General features: G+C 49.1%; 1 protein-coding gene across 1 annotated transcript; it reads left to right on the top strand.

Annotated features, from left to right (window-relative positions):
* The first annotated feature begins 3978 nt into the window (after nucleotides 1-3978).
* Nucleotides 3979-4473, top strand: LOC146526702 (uncharacterized). The gene has a single exon (XM_085206028.1). The coding sequence runs from the start codon at nucleotides 3979-3981 to the stop codon at nucleotides 4471-4473; it is 495 nt and encodes a 164-aa protein (XP_085062154.1).
* The last annotated feature ends 18301 nt before the right edge of the window (nucleotides 4474-22774 follow it).

The following is a 22774-nucleotide window of genomic DNA, read 5'->3' on the forward strand; positions in this document are numbered from 1 at the left end:
CTTAAGACGGTTCCGTTTTCCCCATTCCGATACCGCGCTGAGCGTCACTAAAGCTTTATGCTCAATAGCCGCCCGACTCGGCGCCTCAATAACGATCGTGACATCGTCTGCATAAGCCACCGTCCTGACCCCTACGGGCATAGGTAGCCGCAGGATGTCATCGAGCAGGAGATTCCATAGAGTTTGACCAAGGACAGATCCTTGTGGGCATCCCATGGTCGAGCGTTTCCACACCACCTGGTCTCCCACAAATAACCCGACACGCCGCCCACTGAAGTAGCTCACCAAAATCTTATAGATATTCGGCGAGATACCCCCCTGTTTGGCTTTCGTCAGGATCATGGGCCACCAGGCATTGTCAAAGGCCCCGGATATATCTAGTAGTATCAGCTGGACATAATTCTGCTCGGTACTCGCAACTCGGTCAAGTACTGCATGCAATGCTGTGACCGTAGACTTTCCACGAGCAAAACCATGCTGCGAAGAAGAAATGTTTCCCTGCAGGCTAGGAGCGCAAGCTATAATTAGGCGTTCTAATATCTTTCCCAGGATAGGCAGAAGAGTAATCGGCCTATACGCCTTTGGATCCGAGAGCGGTCGATCGTTTCCCTTTGGCAGGACCAGGAGCTTCCCCTCTTTCCAAACATCTGGAAATATGCCTTCGTCCAAACACGCAGAGTACATTAGGAGCATCTCTGCTCCACTGGCTCTCCATGCATGCTTGATGATCTTTGCAGTGATTCCGTCCAGACCGGGCGCAGTATTTGGCAGATCCTTAATGATTTGCTCAAGACACTTACGACTTGGCAATTCTGAGTTCTTCCCTCCGGGAGAGCATGCTGCAGCTATTCTTACCGCTCTGTGATACGAAGTGTCGTGACGGGGGTCGTCATCCGGACACAGCGTCGACAGCAGACCCGTCATTGTTGCCTCAGCTGTGGTGGTGTTGACTTCCTCCAGTAAGCGAATACCATGCATGACGTTGGAGGGAGGACGTATCCTGCCCGAACAGACACGGTACGCCAACCCCCACGGATCGTCGTTGCCGGTTTCCGCTATTCCACGAGAGTAAGCTATTTCAGCATTTCTCATCGCTTCCTTGTACTGGATTCTGGCACGACGCAGGGAGTCATGCAGCTCCGGTTCGCGGCTGCTCTTCCTCTTGCGTGACTGCTGCCAATCCCGACGCGCTTTCCCGACTGAGCGGCGCATCCTATCCAGCTCTGGGTTCCACCATTCATATCCGCGGTTGCCAGTTTCCTGCCGGGTGCCCAGGCACTCTTGAGCCGTTCGAGTAAGGATACGACTGTAATCCTCACATATGCTAGCTGCTGGTTTCCGTGTCGATAGTTGGCCCATTCTACAATGCAGCACACCCCGAAAGCGCTCCCAGTTAACACCATGATCGCGAAATCGCATGTGCTGTTCGCCACAGTGCACCGAGTCTGGCGCTCCAGTTCCGTTGACCACAAAAGTTATAAGCTGGTGATCGCTGACACTTGCTCCTTCGTGTACCCGCCACTGTGACACATAGACTCCTCTGCTTGTTAGCGTCAAGTCAACGTTAGAGTAGCCGTTTGCTCCTGAGAATGTTGGAGGCTGACCTTCCACGTTCTGTATCGCAAGATCTCTTCCAAGTATGAAACTTTCCATCTGCGTCTTCCTGTACTCCGTATCCGGTCCTCTTCCCACATATTGTCTGGTTTCGCAGTGCCACAATGGTGAATGAGCGTTGCTGTCCATGCCCACTAACACTCTCTGTCCCGTCAGCTTGTCCAGTACATGGGTCAGATGCTGTAGGTGTACCGCAATGTCGTGTGAGTATTGACAGTACATAGATATGACGTAAATACTCAGACCTTGGTGGCAAACATGAGCTACTGCACAATGGTCGTTGCTGAGATGATCAAGAAAAGTAACTGCCAATCGCTGGTTGTTCACCATAATTCCTGCCTTGGAGGTGGGTCCGTGCTGAAGAGTCCTGGTCTGGCAATATTGCTCCTGGACTAGTACAAGATCCAACTCCAGTGTCCTGCATATTATGGGTAACTCCTGTGTAGCCGTTGCTGATCCTTGCAAGTTCAGCTGCCCAACGCTTATAATGGACGGCTTATCCATAGTGTGTCATTTCAACGCTCCTTTTCTCCGCGAACATCCTCGCTGGGCAATCCTTAGATGCTGTCTTGTGCGATTCACTACCTTTCTTCCCGAACCGCTTGCATGTTGCACAGCATGTGAAGGCCGACTTGCATGCCTCCGTCTTGTGCCCAGTATTTCCGCAGCGTCCGCAAACTACCTCCTTCGACCTGCAGAACTTTTCAGGGTGCCCATATTGCTGGCATTTGTTGCAGCACGTAACCATTATGTAGTCCGTTACTTCAACAGCCTGCCAGCCGATGAAAACCCGACCCTTCTGCAAGAGTGACTCCCTCAAAGCTACAGAGCACGCAAAGATCACCGCGGTGGCTGCCCCGCCTGCACGGTTCTTCTTGAAGGCGCCTTTAGCTTCGCTCTGGATCCTTGAGAGCGGCCATGCACTATCCTCCCTGTAGTTCTGATCATGCAGGGCTACCAATATATCTTCAAAACTTGGGTTCCCATCTAGTCTGTTGAAACAGACTAATGGTTGCCGTCTCTTTGGTTCCGCAACTCTCAAGCTCGGCGGCATTGCCTCTTTGAGCCTGCTTGCAGCAGCTTCGTTAGTGGTCTGCACCACCACTCCAGCGTTCCCCACTTTCCTCACCCGACTCACCTGGACGAACAGTTTAGCCGGGTCAATTGCCTAGCTAGCACTGGACCTTCCGCCCGCTCACCCATCTCAATGGGTTCCCTGTGCTGAGGCAGTCTCAGCATGTTGGCGTACGTATTGCCCTTAGGCTGCACGGTCGGAACCACCGCAAGAGGCTGCACTGAAAGTTTAGCCTCTGCGGCTGCCAGCCGCACCGCCATATGGGCAATAACTGCACTTAACCTTTCGGTATGTGCGCCAATCGCTGCCACCTCGTCTTTGTTGAGCCGAGAAGCCTTTGCCCGCACCGCGTCCATAATGCCGCGTCCATAATGCGCTGAGGTTGCTAGGCCTGTTAGACCCTCAACCGTCGCTTCCGCAAGGGCAGTCGGCTTCGCAGTGACGGGTTGACTCCCCGCCCCACCCGATGGTATGCCCGCCAATATGCCCGCTACTGGTGGAGCACCATCACCCTTTCCGGTTTTCCGCCTAAGAGCAGCACTCTCCGCCTCCAAAGGAGAGGTGAGTGCCCTTTTTATTGCCCCCCCTAATGGGGTGCCGTATGGCGGAGAACCCGCCTGACCTCTCAGGGCCTTCGCCGCCTCTGCCTCCGCCTCTGCACCTCCCACAGAGGCGCTAAACCCCTGTGGGGGGGTGCGCGCCAGAGACCTCCGGGGGGCGAAACCCCCCGCCCCCTCATCTGCCTCCATGAACCTCCCCAGCGCCCTCTGAAAGTTGTCACCTTCCTCTTCATCCGCCATGCCAGCCACTTGCCAAGTGTCTGTCACTGACTAAACACCCGAGCAGTGGCAACACCGACACGACAGTGACTGTCACCGACTGACAGCTGTCAACCGAGACGTCAAATGTCAATGCCAATGCCGACACGTGCTCACACCGCGTGCTCGCACCGCGTGCTCACACCACGTGCTTTTAGAGGTTATGTGCACCACGTGCTTTTGAGGTTAAATATTCAGTGCCTCTGCCTGAAGCGCTATAAAATACTGAAAACTGTAACAGTACCTTTAAGAATCCTTTGCACCACACCAATGCACACACAACACTTAAAACACTGTAGTTCTTGGATTGATAACCACAAATCCCCACTACAAAGCTAAGAGAGCAGTTGCACACGTCCGCTCGCCACGACGATCGGACGCGAAGTCCGATCGGACGCGAAGGTGTCGAGGCCAGTGAAATGTGCGGAATTGAGGGTGTTTGGCCTCGATGACTCCGCCACTGCTGAGGACATGACGGCGGCAATAAGCCGAGTTTCCGGCTGTGCTGCGGGTAATATAAAAGTCGGAGAGATCCGACAGGACCGGGCCGGTCTAGGAACAGTATGGGTCCGATGTCCTGTCGGCGCAGCGCAGAAGATTAGCGGGGCGAGACTACTTGTTGGCTTCGTCTCTGCTGGAGTGAGGCTGTTGATGCCCCGTGCGCAACGTTGTTTCCGTTGCCACGAAGTGGGCCACATGGCTGCGAAGTGCAGTAGCCAGGTGGACCGCAGCAAACAGTGTTTCCAGTGTGGCCAGACCGGGCATCAGCAGAGATCGTGTTCGGCAGAGCCTCATTGTCCGGTGTGTGAGGCGGCGCAAAGGCCCGCTAATCACATGTTGGGGAATGCTGCCTGTGGAAAGGCTAGCACCAATAACGGTGGAAAGCGCAGACGAGTGCCGGCAACATCGGCCAGGTCTAATATCCCAGCTGGGCCTGAGGAGGTGCAACACATGGAAGACCAATAATGGCTCTCCGCGTGTTGCATGCGAACATTAACCACTGTGCTAGGGCCCAGGACTTATTGGTCCAAAGCCTGGCGCAGTGGTCTATCCAGGTGGCGGTTGTTTCGGAGCCCTACAGCGTTCCCGACAGAGACAACTGGGTAGCCGACAACACCGGGGTGGTGACTATTATCACCCAGGTCGCCGCGGGCTCCCCGCCTTTCTCACGTGTAGAGAGAGGTGTGGGATGCGTCGCCGCACTTGTCGGCAACCTAGTTGTCGTAGGGGTCTACTTTTCCCCCAATCGAACTCTCGCGGAGTTTGAAGAGTTCCTTATACGATTGGGGGAAATGGTAGAGCGATTTCGTCCGGCGGAGATGTTGGTGGCCGGCGATCTCAACGCGAAGTCCAGCGTGTGGGGCTTCGCAACGACGGATGTGCGTGGTGTGACGCTGTCGGAGTGGGTTGTTGCCACCGGTTTGTCTGTGCTCAACCGAGCGACCAAGAACACGTGTGTGCGAAGGCTGGGCGGATCCGTCGTGGACGTTTCGGTCGCGAGCCCGGCCCTAGCATGTCGTGTTCGGGGCTGGCGAGTGCTGGATGATGTGGAGACTCTCTCGGATCACCTCTACATCTTGTACGAGATCTCCATACATCCTGCGGTGCCACCAGCCCCCAGTCCAAACTCGCGAGAGTACGGACCGCGGTGGCAACTGGGTCGTCTCGACAGGGAGTTGGAGGAGGCCGCGATAGTGAAATCCTGGCGGCCCCAGAGCTTGGCGTCTGCAGAAGACGCCGCATCCTGGGCGCAGGGGGCGCTGACGCGTATCTGTGACGCGTCAATGCCCCGTTCCGGGCGCCGCCCTCAACGGCGGCAAGTGTACTGGTGGTCGTGGGAGATCGCGCAACTGCGTAACACCTGCGTTGCGGCGAGACGCCAGTACAGCCACTATCGCAGACGGGTACAGAAGGTGCAGGAGGAGGAAGACCGACTGTACCGCGTCTATGTCGAGGCGAGAACGCAGCTGCAGGAGGAGATCGGTCGTGTGAAAGGCGAGTCGCACGACCGGTTGATCGCGGGGATAGACTTAGACCCGTACGGCACACCTTACCGAATGGTGCTCGGTAGGTTACGGGCTTGGGCACCACCACTGACGCAGACACTCCAACCGGACGTACTCTGAGGGGTTCTGTCGTCGCTATTCCCGCAGCGGGCCAGTTTTGCACCACCCAGTATGGCCCGCCCTGCAGCGCGTGAGGAGGAAGAGGAGGACGACGAGGACAGCGTCACACCACCGGTGGAGGAGGAGGAGCTCGAAGAAGCTGTACGCCGATCTCGGCTCAAGAGCACCGCCCCGGGCTTGGATGGCATTCCCGGCCGGGCGCTAACTCTGGCCCTCAACACCTTAGGGCCCAGAGTGCGAGGACTATTCACTGCCTGTCTGGCTCAAGCCATAATTCCACAGCGGTGGAAGACAGGCAGGTTAGTCCTCATCAAGAAGGAGGGTCGCCCGGCGGATTCAGCCTCCGCCTACAGGCCCATCGTGCTCTTGAGCGAGATCGCCAAGCTCCTTGAGCGTGTTGTAGCCAGGAGGCTACAACACCATTTGGAGGGGACAGGTCCGGACCTCTCGGACCACCAGTATGGCTTCCGTAGGGGGCGATCGACGGTGGATGCCATACTGGAGGTAAAGTCCTATGCGCAGGATGCGGTGGCCCGAGGCAATGGAGTCTTGGCGGTGTCTTTAGACATCGCCAACGCCTTCAACTCCCTGCCATGGCCCTGCATAAAGGAGGCACTGTTATACTATCGTGTGCCTCCATACCTGCGCCGCGTCATCGGGGCTTACCTGTCCGGTAGGTCTGTGACCTTTCCAGCTCCTGGAGGAGGTTGGAAGGAGTTCGTTGTGTCGGCCGGTGCTCCACAAGGATCGGTGCTGGGTCCGATCCTCTGGAACATCGGATACGACTGGGTGCTGCGGGGCGGCACCCTGAGGGGGATAAAGGTCCTCTGTTACGCCGATGACACGCTGGTCTTGGCGCAGCAGTGGACCTATCGAGAGGCGGCAGTCCTCGCGACTGCTGGAGTTGCGGAGGTAGTCGGCCGCATAAAGCGGCTGGGCTTGGAAGTCTCCCTCAACAAGTCCGAGGCAATCTACTTCCATGCTCCTCGAAAGGGCCCACCGGCAGATGCCCACATCGTCGTCGGTGGCGTCAAAATTGACGTTGCTCGGAGCATGAAGTACCTCGGACTTGTTCTGGATGGTCGGTGGAGTTTTCGGGGCCGCTTTACATCTTTGGCCCCGAAACTGTTGAAGACAGCGGCGGCACTGGCGCGCCTTTTGCCCAATGTGGATGGGCCGAGCGCCTCTAGCCGTCGGCTGTACACCGGAGTGGTCCGATCCGACCGGCACAATATCACTCTGCTGCGACGTGCGCAGAGGGCGATGGCCATCCGGGCGATACGGGGGTACCGGACCATCTCCGGTGAAGTGGCGTGCGTGCTGGCTGGAGTCATACCGTGGGACCTGGATGCTCTTTCTCTGGCGTCGGTCTATTGCCGGCGTCGAGGCCTAGCGTCCGGGGAACCGGCAAGCCAAGCACGCACTGAGGAGGCGCGGGTAGCCGCGGTTGAAATGTGGGACACTCGGCTGGCAAATCCATCTGCCGGCCTGAGGAAGATCGAGGCTGTTCGTCCAGTGTTCCGCCAGTGGTTAGCGCGGCGTCACGGCGTCCTAACCTTCCGCACGACACAGGTGCTCACGGGGCATGGCTGCTTCGGGGGTTACCTGTGTCGGATCGCCGGGAGGGAGCCCGACGCTCGCTGCCACCACTGCGACGACTGCCTCGACGAGACGGCCCAGCACACGTTGGAGGTGTGCTCAGCCTGGGCGTCTCAACGTCGCGCTTTGCGCGACGTCATAGGGGACGACCTTTCCCTGCCGGCCGTGGTCAAGGCTATGGCCGGCAGCGAGACGTCGTGGGATGCGGTCTCATCCTTCTGCGAGGCAGTGGTGCTCGAGAAGGAGTCGGCGGAACGGACGAGGGAGGCTTTTGCCGAAGTCGCCATCCGCCGTAAGAGACCGGGTCGCCGGAGGGCGGCACACGATCGCCGCCTTCCGCCCTAATGTGCCAGAGGGCGGTCAGCCTGGGGAAGCTGGCCGCCTACCAACCTGGCCCGAGTAGGCGCGCGCAGGTTGCTCCCGCGCGCTACTCCGAGCAGGCCGTCGAGGGTGCCCACACACCCTTGACTCCGCGACGTGCCTAGCAGGCTCCCGCCGCCGCGTTTCGTGGACGATTATAGTCCCCGCGTCTCGCGGCCAGTGGTGGTCGAGGAGGAACATCGTGAGGTTTTAGTGGGTATTGGGATTGGCCTTCAGCCGGTCCACGAGTCCCACATAACCCGCTCGAGTCCCCACTCGGGCCGGTATCCGTCAAAAGGCCTTGGTGAAAGTTCCTTTAAGGTTGCCCGATCTGCTGGCAACCTTCCTTATCACCGCTAGGCTGTCCACCACCTGATTTTGTAGGTCAGACGCAAGTATGGCTTCGTCCTGCTCTTTCTCGGATGGTAGAGACATGTCCGAGAGCCTGGAGCTAGCCCTGGCCAGTACGGCCGCAGCGCTGTCAGACACCTCCTGTTCTGAACTCAGCGGCAACTCCTTCCTTTCTGCCTCACCGAGACCTTTCCGTCTCCTCATGGCAACCACTTTTGGCGCCGGTCTATCTGGCTCTCCTTCACCAGAAGACCCCGACTGATCGATCGGCTTCCGAGGCCTCTTCCGCCTGTCCTTCAGGTATTGTGCCCGTGTCCTTGACTTCTCCGACACCATCGACACAAAACTTTCAGTATCTGAGTCCTTTGACTCCAACGCTCCCCACAACCGTCCATATGATGATCCGGACCCTCGTCTCGACCTGACACTACCGACAGTCGACATTCCGTCATCAACGTCCAATCTGGTCAGAACCACTCTCGGCTCCTTCCACACTCCTACGTTCTGGCCATCACCAACTGACCCCTCCGCAGCGACACCAACGATCCAACGATCGACACCAGTTTCAACTGAATCCGAGCGAAGAAAACAGAAAAAATCGGTTTTCGCCACTTACCGCCCGCACCTTCCCGCGCATTCCCGCGGGTTGTATACCACCTTGAAGGCCCCTCGGAGCCCGAACGATCGACACCAGTTTCAACTGAATCTGAGCGGGGAAAACTGAAAAAATCGGTTTTCGCCACTTACCGCCATCGACACCAGTTTCAACTGAATCCGAGCGGGTAAAACTGAAAAAATCGGTTTTCGCCACTAACCGCCGGCACCTTCCCGCGCATTCACGCGGGTTGTATACCACCTTGAAGGCCCCTCGGAGCCCGAACGATCGACACCAGTTTCAACTGAATCCGAGCGGGGAAAACTGAAAAAATCGGTTTTCGCCACTTACCGCCCGCACCTTCCCGCGCATTCCCGCGGGTTGTATACCACCTTAAAGGCCCTTCGGAGCCCGAATGATCGACACCAGTTTCAACTGAATCCGAGCGGGGAAAACTGAAAAAATAGGTTTTCGTCACTTACCGTCGGCACCTTCCCGCACATTCCCGCGGGTTGTATACCACCTTGAAGGCCCCTCGGAGCCCGAACGATCGACACCAGTTTCAACTGAATCCGAGCGGGGAAAACTGAAAAAATCGGTTTTCGCCACTTACCGCCCGCACCTTCACCTTCCAACTTCGGGTTGTATACCACCTTGAAGGCCCCTCGGAGCCCGAACGATCGACACCAGTTTCAACTGAATCCGAGCGGGGAAAAGTGAAAAAATCGGTTTTCGCCACTTACCGCCCGCACCTTCACCTTCCAACTTCGGGTTGTATACCACCTTGAAGGCCCCTCGGAGCCCGAACGATCGACACCAGTTTCAACTGAATCCGAGCGGGGAAAAGTGAAAAAATCGGTTTTCGCCACTTACCGCCCGCACCTTCACCTTCCAACTTCGGGTTGTATACCACCTTGAAGGCCCCTCGGAGCCCGAACGATCGACACCAGTTTCAACTGAATCCGAGCGGGGAAAACTGAAAAAATCGGTTTTCGCCACTTCCCGCGCATTCCCGCGGGTTGTATACCACCTTGAAGGCCCCTCGGAGCCCGAACGATCGACACCAGTTTCAACTGAATCCGAGCGGGGAAAACTGAAAAAATCGGTTTTCGCCACTAACCGCCGGCACCTTCCCGCGCATTCCCGCGGGTTGTATACCACCTTGACACATGTTTTACCATGCGGGCAGTGATCCCATCAATACCCGGTGCTGTGTTCGGGAGACCGGGAGTGGTAGCGCGTCAGCACCAGCGGGAGTACAGGCCGCCAACAACCGGACCTGACGATGGTGAATCGTGTCCGAGGACGCATTATCGTCAGGGCAAAGTGACCGCACCATATTGTGCATGGCAGACTCTGTGTCTCCCGCATGTCCCTCCGCAAGCTTGATGCCGTAGATAACGTTAGGAGGAGGTCTCAGCCTCCCGCAAGCGGCTCTGTAGGCTAGTCCCCACGGGTCGTGGTTGCCTGTGTTTGCAAGCTCGCGGAAAAAGTCCATCTGCGCATCCATTATCGCACACCTATATCTTCTGCGGTGAGAGTGGAATCTCGACCTAGCGATCTCTTCTGCGGCCTCAACCCCTCTCTTCCTAATCGACTGCCACGTTTTACGCAAACGGTTGTTTTTCCTGCGCATAGAATCTAATGTGGGTGACCACCATTCATATCCCCTGCTTCGCTTCCCTTCCGCACACATGCCCAAACATTCCATGGCCGTTCGCGTTACAATGTTGGTAAACTCCTTACATACCTCACTTGCCGGTTTCATCCAATCTATGCGCCCTACTCTATCGTGGATCATCGATTGGAAGCGATCCCAATCCACACCGCGCTCCCGAAACCTGATTGGTCCCTCCGGTGTTCCCTTTTCGGTTGCTGCGCTGATGTTCCGCTCCTGCAGTCCAAAAGTTAGTAGTCTATGGTCGCTGGAACTGGCCCCCGTGTTTACCCGCCAGCAGCCCAGGCGAACATTCCCCGACGTCAGTGTTACATCGATGAAAGATTCCCCGTTTTCAGTGGAGAATGTGGGTGGCTCCCCAGGCAGGTTCTCCACCCGGAGGCCTCTGCCCATAATAAAGGCCTCAAGCTCTTCTTTTCTTCGCGAGACCGCGCTCCCCCGGCCTATGTAGTGCCTGGGGAGGGAGTGCCACATCGGTGAGTGCGTATTGGTGTCTGCCGCGATCACTATCCGTTGGCCCTTGAGCGCCTCTAGCACTCGCCCGAGGTGATGTAGGTGCGGGCCTATCTCGTGTGAGTATTGAAAATACGCACTCACCGCGTAGAAAGATGTCACTGGCGGGGTCAAACATACGTGGACCACCATGCAGTGGCTGGTGCACAGGTGCAGTTGAATGGAGCAGGCGACGTCTCTCCTTCCAATGTAAATTGCCGCTTTGCTGTCGACGCCTGCCGGGAGTAGCATTGGGCCAAGGTCCGCGGCCGCGTCCTGCGAGACATACGGCTCCTGAGCTAGAACTAGGTCGAGCGCGTGGGCGTCGACGATGGCTGGCAACTCTATCGTGGCTGCCGCCGAGCCCTGAAGATTGAGCTGCCCGAACCTGAATTTCTGGTGACCTCCTCTACCCATAATTGACCCTTTGCAACTCCCGGTCCTCCGCGTGTCGTCGGGCAGGGCAATCCCTGGCATTAGTACTGTGCTCCCCTGCACCCTTTCGCCCGAACTTTTTACAAGTGGCGCAGCAGGTGTTTACGGACACGCATTCCTCGCGCTTGTGCCCGTCCTCTCCGCAGCGCCCACATGTGGTTACCTTCGACCGACAGTATTTCTCTGGGTGGCCGAACTGCTGGCACCTCCTACAACAAGTAACCCCCACATAGTCATTAACTTCTACTACCTCCCACCCCACATATAGCCGGCCGACACCAACGAGGTGCTTTCGCAACGCCGCTGATGCCTGGCAAATCCACATACACCTGTTGCCGGCCCTTTGCCTCTTGAACATTGATAGATAGATAGATAGATAAAAATCTTTATTGCACACTTAAAAAGATACAATACAATAACTTCTTAAAACAAAATGCACAAAGGCGGCCTTATCACTACAAGTGATCTCTTCCAGGCAACCGAATTACGGAAGGATATAATTAAAAGTGCGGGCATAATGCGGTGCAAAGTGACGCGAAAAACAACTAAATAAATAAATAAGAAAACAAAGAAATAAAATAAATAATTAAATTATATAATATATACATACACACATACACATATATATATACACTCATACATACACATATATATACATACATACATATACACACAAACATACACAAATTCTTATACATACACTGGCTTTTTAATACATAAACATAAAATTTAAAACATAATTGGCTTTAGTTCTTCATTAAGAGATTTTGCGGTCCATGCGGAGCCCTCTAGGTTCTGCTCATATAGATTATCGATTATGTCCTCGAACTTGTCGGTGTGCTCTGCCCCTGTTAACGAGATTAGGGGCATCCTATCTCTAGGCTCCGCAGTGCGTAGGGTGGGGGGAATGGCCTTCTTGAGTGCCTCCGCAGCCTTGGCCGACCCAGTCTGAACAATTACTCCTCCATTTCCACATGGCCGGATGCTGCTGATTGTTACCCCAATTTTGGCTGGTTGCACCGAGGTTTTAAGTACCAGCTTAGTGTCCGCAGCGGTCTTCAGCTTCTCCCGTTGGTCTTCCGCGGGGTAGACCGCTACGGCCGGTCCCTGGCGCGCTGGCACGGATCGTGTCTCCTGGCTTCTCCCCAGCTTGAGCGTGGTCGCATAGGTCTGCGATGGTAGCTCCTGGGGAGGGGGAACGAATCCGACTAGTGCTGGTGCGCCTCTTTGCGCCTCCTCGGCTCTCTTTTCTGCAGCGGCTACTCGGGCAACCAGTAGGCCCACGATGGCGGTCAGTCGCTCGGTGTTGGCGCCAATGCAAGCGATTTCCTCCTTGTTAAGTTTACTGGTCTTGGACCTCACCGCCTCCATGATGGATTTGGAGTGGTGTGATGCATGGCCCAAGACTCCCACCAATGGCGCTTCCATTAAAGGATCCACTGGAATATCGGGTAGAGTCCTTGGTGCGTCAGGTTCAGTAACAGCCACCGGCTCAGCAGCTGTGATCTGCCGGCGCTTCGCCTGGTCCGCCACCTGATCCGGGGAAGACAGAGGTCTTTTTTCCTGTCTCAACATCGGTGCATCGGCTCCCATTGGTGCGTCGACTGGCACCTCAGTCGTCATTGGCCGAGCATGCGGCCGCCCACCCGTCGGCACAGCCAATGCCGTCGCAGGGGGCGTGGCGTCTAGCGAGCCAAACCCCTTGACTCGCCCGTTCCGCCGACTCCTTCTCGAGCACCACTGCCTCGCAGAAGGATGAGACCGCATCCCACGACGTCTCGCTGCCGGCCATAGCCTTGACCACGGCCGGCAGGGAAAGGTCGTCCCCTATGACGTCGCGCAAAGCGCGACGTTGAGACGCCCAGGCTGAGCACACCTCCAACGTGTGCTGGGCCGTCTCATCGAGGCAGTCGTCGCAGTGGTGGCAGCGAGCGTCGGGCTCCCTCCCGGCGATCCGACACAAGTAACCCCCGAAGCAGCCATGCCCCGAGAGCACCTGTGTCATGCGGAAGGTTAGGACGCCGTGACGCCGCGCTAACCACTGGCGGAACACTGGACGAACAGCCTCGATCGTCCTCAGGCCGGCAGTTGGTGTTGCCAGCCGAGTTTCCCACAACTCCATTGCGGCTACCCGCACCTCCTCAGTGCGTGCTTGGCTTGCCGGTTCCCCGGACACTAGGCCTATTATTTCTTCATTTGGTTCATATATTTCATTATTTTCCATAATTTTAATTATTATTATTATTTGAGAATCAATAATTAATCAACGAATAATCCTATTTTCATTAAATATACCATCCTCTATTGAATGATATCAAAATTTACCTCCTTCTGAACATTCTTATAATGAACTTCCTATTTTAAGAAATTTCTAATATGGCAGATTATATGTAATGGATTTAAACCCCATTTATAAAGGAATATCCTTTTTTTAGAAATGGCAACCTGATCTAATTTAAATTACCAAAATAGAGCTTCTCCATTAATAGAACAAATTATTTGAAAAAAAAGATTTCAGAAATAATAAATAAAATTATTCCTCACCGTAAACCTTTTGATACTATAATAGTATGTTTTCCTTGGAATGTTCTTTCTCGACAAATATCTCGTCATCATTGAAATATAGTTAATAATACGATAATATATCCAATAAATAATAAGTTTATATTAAAATTATGAAATCATTTTACTAAACCAGTTACTAAGGTTATTACTCCAATAGCTCCTGTTAAGGGTCAAGGTCTATAGTCAACTAAGTGATAGGGATGATTATGATTAGACATTAATTTACTTCTCTAGAATAAAGAGTTCTTAAAATAGAAATTACATAAGATTGAATAATTGCTACGGCAGATTCAAGAATTAATAATAAAATTTGAACAATAATTAAAATAATTAATAAATAATTAAGTATTTTAATACCTGTATTACTTAATAAAGTTAAAAGTAAATGACCTGCAATTATATTAGCTGTTAATCGAACTGCTAAAGTTCCAGGTCGAATAATATTACTAATAGTTTCAATTAGTACTATAAAAGGTATTAAAATAGTTGGTGTTCCCTGAGGAATTATATGAATAAATATATGTTGTGTATTATTTAATCATCCACAAATTATAAATCTTAATCATAATGTTAAAGATAATGAAAGGGATATATTAAGATGACTTGTTCTAGTAAAAATATATGGGAATAAACCTAAAAAAATATTAAATAAAATAAAAAAGAATAATGAAATAAAAATAAAAGTTGATCCATTAATTCTATTTGGTTCTAATAAAGTTTTAAATTCATTATGAAGTTTATTAGAAATAAAATTTCATAATAAATAATGACGATTAGGAAAAAATCAGAAAGATAAAGGAATAAATAATAATCCAATAAATGTTCTAATTCAATTAAATGGGAAATTAAATAAATTTGTTGAAGGATCAAAAATTGAAAAAAGATTATTTATCATTTTCAAAAAATTTTTTGAAATTATTTTTCTTATTTTTTTTTAAATTAAAATTATTTTTATAATTAAAAATAAAATAATTATTAAACTAATAAAAATAGAAATAAAAAATAATAATGAAATTATTCAATTGATAGGTATTATTTGAGGAATGTGGTGTGAGTGGTGATGGTGGTGGTAGTGGTTGTCAACGAGTGGTTATGATTGTTCTGTGTAAAACTTCATTTAATTAGCTATTATTTTTGTGCAAAGTTACATTTTGGTATATTGACAAGAACAAACATAAAAAGTATTCGGGTGAATTCGGAATCTCCCTTTTTTGAAGTTGGTTGAAAATGAGAACATCCTCTTTTTTGAGATTGGTTGAAAAGAAATGCAACGATCAGGAATCTCACTTCTGACATCAATTTAAAAAGTTTTTGCTTGTAACTATTACAGTATAATTAATTTTTGACCAACAAAAACAAACTTTCTCAATTTTCTCCGGATTCCATAATCGAAACCTAACCAAACTTTCACCAAATTATCCTTGAAGTGTATCCTTTCAAATAAAAAAAGAATCATCAAAATCGGTTGGCGCGACATTGAGTTATTCGGCTATTAGTCGCGCACATGCATAATGCAAATTTAAGACTTATGTGATTTTCTCATGGATACCATTGTCAGACATGGACAAAAAAAAAATATGACCATTCGGGAAGCTATACCTTTTAAATAAAAAAAAAAAATATTAAAATCGGTCCACCCAGTTAAAAGTTATGAGGTAACAAACATAAAAAAAAAAAAAAAATACAGTCGAATTGATAATCTCCTTTTCTTACAGAAGTCGGTTAAAAAAGGATTATTATTCATTATAAGAATGTTCAGAAGGAGGTAAATTTTGATATCATTCAATAGAGGATGGTATATTTAATGAAAATAGGATTATTCGTTGATTAATTATTGATTCTCAAATAATAATAATAATTAAAATTATGGAAAATAATGAAATATATGAACCAAATGAAGAAATAATAGGCCTAGTGTCCGGGGAACCGGCAAGCCAGGCACGCACTGAGGAGGTGCGGGTAGCCGCAATGGAGTTGTGGGAAACTCGGCTGGCAACACCAACTGCCGGCCTGAGGACGATCGAGGCTGTTCGTCCAGTGTTCCGCCAGTGGTTAGCGCGGCGTCACGGCGTCCTAACCTTCCGCATGACACAGGTGCTCACGGGGCATGGCTGCTTCGGGGGTTACTTGTGTCGGATCGCCGGGAGGGAGCCCGACGCTCGCTGCCACCGCTGCGACGACTGCCTCGATGAGACGGCCCAGCACACGTTGGAGGTGTGCTCAGCCTGGGCGTCTCAACGTCGCGCTTTGCGCGACGTCATAGGGGACGACCTTTCCCTGCTGGCCGTGGTCAAGGCTATGGCCGGCAGCGAGACGTCGTGGGATGCGGTCTCATCCTTCCGCGAGGCAGTGGTGCTCGAGAAGGAGTCGGCGGAACGGGCGAGGGAGGCTTTTGCTGAAGTCGCCATCCGCCGTAAGAGACCGGGTCGCCGGAGGGCGGCACACGATCGCCGCCTTCCGCCCTAATGTGCTAGAGGGCGGTCAGCTTGGGGAAGCTGACCGCCTACCAACCTGGCCCGAGTAGGCACGCACAGGTTGCTCCCGCGCGCTACTCCGAGCAGGCCGTCGAGGGTGCCCACACACCCTTGACTCCGCGACGTGCCTTGCAGGCTCCCGCCGCCGCGTTTCGCGGAAGACTTACGTCCCCGTGTCTCGCGGCCAGTGGCGGTCGAGGAGGAGCACCGTGAGGTTTTAGTGGGTATTGGGATAATACTATCCAATTAGCAGAAAATGTTAAATTCTTAGGCATGATTCTCGATAAAAGACTGAACGGAATTGCCCATGCTGAACATGTCAGTAAAAAATGTGAAAACGGCATCAACGCTTTAAGAGCTGTGTCTGGTGTGTGGTGGCGTGCACACCCTTATACTCTCAAACTACTGTACAATGCCATTATCCGTAGTCACATTGACTACGGATTATTTGTTTTAGACCCCTTTAACAAAGTTGCTACTGAAAAACTCAATAGGATCCAATACAAATGCCTACGAATTATTATAGGTGCAATGAAGTCTTCTCCCACCAACGCACTGCAGGTTGAGTGTGTTGATCCTCCTTATCCTATCCGTCGCCAATTCCTGTCTGATCGGTTTGTTGGTAAAATGTTACAGCTGTTATCCCACCCTCTATGGTCCAAGCTATCTGATTTAGCGGACCTCATTCCTCCGGGCAGGCCCCTACCCTACTTGCTCAATAGTTTCCTGAAATTTACCTCTCTTCCTCATCCCTTGTCCTCTTCTCCGTCTAATCCTTAATTCAAAAATTAAAAAAATAAAATTTATATTATAAGATAATAAAATTATTGGTGAAATTTTTTGTCATGTTATTAAAATAAATCTATTAAATCATGATAATCCTTCTATAATATTAGGAAATCAAAAATGAAAAGGAACAGAACCTATCAATCAATCAATCAAATCAATCAAAAACACTTTATTGCACAAAGAAGATTTAAATTACACAATTAAATTTGTAATTTAGATACAGTGCATGGGCGGCCTTATCACTGTAAGTGATTTCTTACAGTAATACTTACCTATTTTTATTAATATTGCAGAATTTATAATAATTGATAATAAATCATTAATAAATATTTTTATAAGAAATAAATTCAATAGGATAGAAAATAAAAAAATAATTGATGCAATAGATTGAGTTAAAAAATATTTTAAGGAAGCTTCTGAATTTAATAGATTATTGGGGGAAGAGATTAAGGGGATAAATCTAAGTAAATTAATTTCTAAGCCAATTCAGCATCCTAATCATGAATTTGATGAAATAGAAATTATAGTTCTGAAAAATAAAATAAATAAGAATATTTTATTGGAATTATTAATTAATAAAATAAAAAATAAGAATAAAATATTCTAAAGATGAATTTAAATTCATGATAAAAAAATTATATTTTAGTGTAAAATGCACAATAATTTTTGAAATTATTAAAAAATTACATTATTTATCCTATCAGAATAATCCTTTTATCAGGCACTTTATTTTTAAAAAAAAGGGATTTCCTTTATATTTGGGGTATGAACCCAAAAGCTTATTTTAGCTTTTTTTTATTTGTTAAGTAATACTTTTTGCGCCTTACGATAATTTCTTGCATAAGTCCTGCACTTTTAATGGTTGCCTGTAAGAGATCACTTGCAGTGATAAGGCCGCCATTGCACATGTTAATTTAAGTACCTATGTATCCTTCGTTTTCTTTTCTTTTCTATTTTTTTTTTTCTGTGTAAATTTTATATATATATTTTTTCAATGCAATAAAGTATTATTATTATTTTTTTTTTAAATTAATTAATTATTATTTAATTAATATTATATTTATAATATAATTTTTTAAATAATTGTTAATCGTTTATTATATATTTTAATTTTTAATATGAATATTATAAAAATAGGAGAAAGAAAAATATTAAAAATTTAATAATTAATATTAATATATATATACATTAATTAAATTTATTATTATATATATATATATACGTCGGAGTTGGGTGGATTTCCCTCGCACATAGTTTTGAGTGCCCGGTCTACTGTGTGCTTTAGTGGATAATGTTGGCATGAGTAAACACAATTTGTGATATTACGAATTAATTACAACACCGTAATCAATACACAAGAAAGCAGCTACCGCTATCCCAGTAGGTAGATACACAACACGGAACGCGGGACAGTTTCAGTGTCGTCTGCACCGGCCGACTGCCAAACACAAAGTGATACCAATGCATAACACTAACTCTGTCGAGCGCCAATAGATGGCGCTGGCGTTCCGGAACCACATCAATACTACAAATTCCGACACGGCCATCCTGCTAGCACACGTCCTCGTGTGTTGGTTAGCCTAGAAGAAAAAGCTACAATAGTACCTCGTACCGCTCGGCCAACCTACATCAGAACCTTACCAACCAACTTCCAGAACCGTACACTAGAATTGTAATAGACGTACACTAGTAATTACACTAGTAATTGTATACCAGAACCTTATACCTGAACTGTATACCTGAACTGTGTACCTGAACTGTATACCTGAACCTTATACCTGAACCTTATACCTGAACCTTATACCTGAACAACTTGACCCTCGACACTAGATCAACTCGACACCAGATCAACTCGACACCAGATCAACTCGACACCAGATCAACTGGACACTACAATTTGACACCAATCTGGATCATAATTGTAACTAACCACTACACACAAATACCACAGCCATGTTCCATCGACATCATAACCAAAACTTCACTTTACTTTACTTTACTTCACTTTACTTCAGCAACAAGTTACAACCAAATTAACAGAAACCTCCGAGTAAAGACCTCTAACGCCACAGCTCTCCAGCCGAACAGCAATCAAATTGCTCTCTCACATCTCAATACGCATATCAATCGAGTGGATCGCCCGTGTACGTCACCTCTGCGACAACACGCTACGGTCTCTGCAGACCACGACCTCAGTACGGTCGAAAACCTCTCAATACGCATATCCACCGCGTGGATAGCCCGTGTATGTCACACCTGCGACAACACGCTACGGTCTCTACAGACCACGACCTCCGCCAAAGTTAAACGCACACCGCGCACCCACGGACTACTTGAGTTGCCCCAAGAGATACCGATTTCTACCGGGCTACGACTACGAAATAACTACTGGTACGGTCGAACACATTACGGCCGATAGAACCATTTACTCGAGTCTCTTCAACTACTTAAGCTTGAACACCATCATATCATCAACAACATCATAAATTACACATTGATTTCGTCGGGTACATGACTTGCTGGCATTTTCCTCAACCTATCGTGAGCAAATTTGTACGTTACAAGACGTTTACAATTTACAGAACCAAAACTGACAACCTTAAATGAACCTTTAAATTTTGAATCGAATTTTTACACTTATTAACTTTACAATATTAACAATACGCCAACAGAAAACTTACTTACTTTCGTTTTTGTCATATCAAAACGGGACCTACCATATTCCGCACACTTCGTAATAATGTCTGATGCTACTTAACGAATTTCGTCAATGTCAACGACAGTCTATACCTCACTACTACACATAAATGATATAAATCAATGATACATACCAATGATACACATCAAAGATACACACCACAGATACACACCATTGACACACATTAACGACAAATCAATGACACACACCAATGATACACATCAATGACACATCAATGATACACACCACCGATACACATCAATGGTAACGGTATCGTTATTTTATGAATTAAAATCTACCGGTTCATCGTACAATTTATCTCGAGTTGTACCCTCCTACAGATTCTTGCCACAACTTATTACCACCGCTAGTCTCAAACGTTGTCGACATGGACTTTAACACACTTCTGACGCGCTTTACCTGCCTGTTAGCACTGGGTAAGCCCGCCGCCGTAAGATGCCAACCTAAGTCTACTAGTGAAACCTACCACCAGTAAAACAATCTTCCCTGGTCAGCTATGATGCGAGTTGGAGCCCCAAACAAAGCCACAAGTCACCTCGTGAACACTCCAAGAGTCAATGCCTGCCGCACGAAACAAAAGAACACACTTCGCGAACGCGTCTGTCAGAATGAAAATGTACTCCTTATCGTTTCACCGCTGAGCCTATTCGCCACGTCTACACGAACCGTATTTCACGGCATCATTACCTTAGGGATTTGATGCAGGCCAGTTTGAACTGTTCCTGAGTGAGATTTCGCGACCCTACAAGTAACGCAGACATCCACAAATCCTCCAGCACACCATGACCGGAAACCAGCAAAAGTCAAAATGCTGTTCAATAGTCCCCTCAGCCTCGAGACGAACAACAGATTCAAAACTGACGGAAATAGGAAGCTAATCCGACGAACTGCTACTACTTAATCACAGTCTCTGGAGGCGATAGAGACCTGACTAGCCTCCACTTCAAAAGGAACACTTCACTAGGTTCAAAGAGAAACCAGCCCTTGTCACAGCTTCCAACACTGCATTAATTCCTCCCATACTGGACCGCTAAATCGGTTGAGACAATGTCAATGTCAAAATGTCCTCAAAATACACCACCACGCAATCACGAACCAAATCACCCAACACGATCACAATTGTCTTCTGAAAAATCGAAATTGAATTCTTCAGACCAAAAGGCACAGTCAAGAATTCAAACTGCCCTTCAGCTGTTATGAAAGCAGTACTGTCTACAGAATTTTCGTTTACTGTGATCAAATGAAAACCGCTTGCGCTATAGAGTTTCAAAAAATAATTAGCACCCTGAAAACGTGAAGTTTGATCAGTAATTAATGGAAGCGGATAACTGTCAGGGTTGGTATTATTGTTAAGCTCACTATAGTCAATACAGATACGGTCTGAACCGTCATACTTCTTTACTAATAAAGCCGGACTTTCAAAAGGAGGACAGCTCGACCTAATGATATTCTTGCTGTAAGTAAGGCACTGGAAGGTGAAGCATCTTTGTGGCTGTCTCAAACAGCGTACGAGAGTATGACATGCTACCCTCACAAATCACTGGACATTGTGATGTGGGCAAAGAAGAGGTTGCTGTGGCTACTGTACTCTCTCACATCACATCAGTCTGACCCGCGGCTTTAACGTATAGCGTTTACAACACTGAAGTGTTTGAGCGGTGGAAAAATGGCTGGCCATAAGTGAGCGGAATGCAGAAGCAAGCCTATCGATGCGACGGTACGAACACCTGTATCTTCAACGTTGAGTCAAGCGGTGCAGCAGCCGGCAGCGAGGCCTTTAGTGTGCTTCAAGTGTGGCAAACCGGGTCATATCGCCATCTGTTGTACGAGCGAAGGCGGCGGGCCAAGCGATGGCAGCAGGGACGGCGCAGCGCGTGATGAACGGTGAGTGGATGGAGCGGCGTGTGGACGTATGCAGTGTCCAATTTCCAAAGGGTAGGGTACAAGACAAAAGGTGAACTGTTTTGTTTTGTTTACGATTCTGGTGCTAAATTCTCGTTAGTTGAAAGTTTTTCTGTTACATTTAGTGGTCGACGGTTTAGTAATGTTGTTACTATGACCGGTATTAGTCAAACACGAGTATACAGTACCGAACAAATTCTGTGTTTTGTAGTATTAACGATTGCCCTCTTAGGATATTATTGTCGCGAGATTTTAAATCAGGGTTGTACAGTAAACATAACTGACTGACATTTTGTTTGACGGGAATCTTTATGTAAATTCAGTGAATAACGATAGTGTGAGTGAGTTGACTTTGACTGATATCTCAGCTGATATTACTGGTAGTGACCGGTGGTAGTGACCGGGTTGGTTCGAATCGCACAGTACAGCGGCGTCCATATAGGATGTCGCCGGACCAACGTAGCGTTATACGCAACAGAGTAAAGGAAGGTTGAAGGTGAAGGTGCGGGCGGTAAGTGGCGAAAACCGATTTTTTCACTTTTCCCCGCTCGGATTAAGTTGAAACTGGTGTCGATCGTTCGGGCTCCGAGGGGCCTTCAAGGTGGTATACAACCCGCGGGAATGTGCGGGAAGGTGCCGGCGGTAAGTGACGAAAACCTATTTTTTCAGTTTTCCCCGCTCGGATTCAGTTGAAACTGGTGTCGATCGTTCGGGCTCCGAGGGGCCTTCAAGGTGGTATACAACCCGCGGGAATGCGCGGGAAGGTGCGGGCGGTAAGTGGAAAAAACCGATTTTTTCAGTTTTCCCCGCTCGGATTCAGTTGAAACTGGTGTCGATCGTTCGGGCTTCGAGGGGCCTTCAAGGTGGTATACAACCCGCGGGAATGCGCGGGAAGGTGCCGGCGGTTAGTGGCGAAAACCGATTTTTTCAGTTTTCCCCGCTCGGATTCAGTTGAAACTGGTGTCGATCGTTCGGGCTCCGAGGGGCCTTTAAGTTGGTATACAACCCGCGGGAATGCGCGGGAAGGTGCGGGCGGTAAGTGGCGAAAACCGATTTTTTCAGTTTTCCCCTCTCGGATTCAGTTGAAACTGGTGTCGATCGCTCGGGCTCCGAGGGGCCTTCAAGGTGGTATACAACCCGAAGTTGGAAGGTGAAGGTGCGGGCGGTAAGTGGCGAAAACCG

This window comes from Heliconius melpomene, chromosome 21 (assembly GCF_056956725.1).
Source record: "Heliconius melpomene rosina isolate 202511_hmr_F chromosome 21, ASM5695672v1, whole genome shotgun sequence".
In the NCBI taxonomy this organism is placed as follows: domain Eukaryota; kingdom Metazoa; phylum Arthropoda; class Insecta; order Lepidoptera; family Nymphalidae; genus Heliconius; species Heliconius melpomene.

Bases quoted from the DNA above. Each gene is read 5' to 3' on its own strand.
- LOC146526702 (XM_085206028.1), top strand. From the start codon at position 3,979: ATGACGGCGGCAATAAGCCGAGTTTCCGGCTGTGCTGCGGGTAATATA.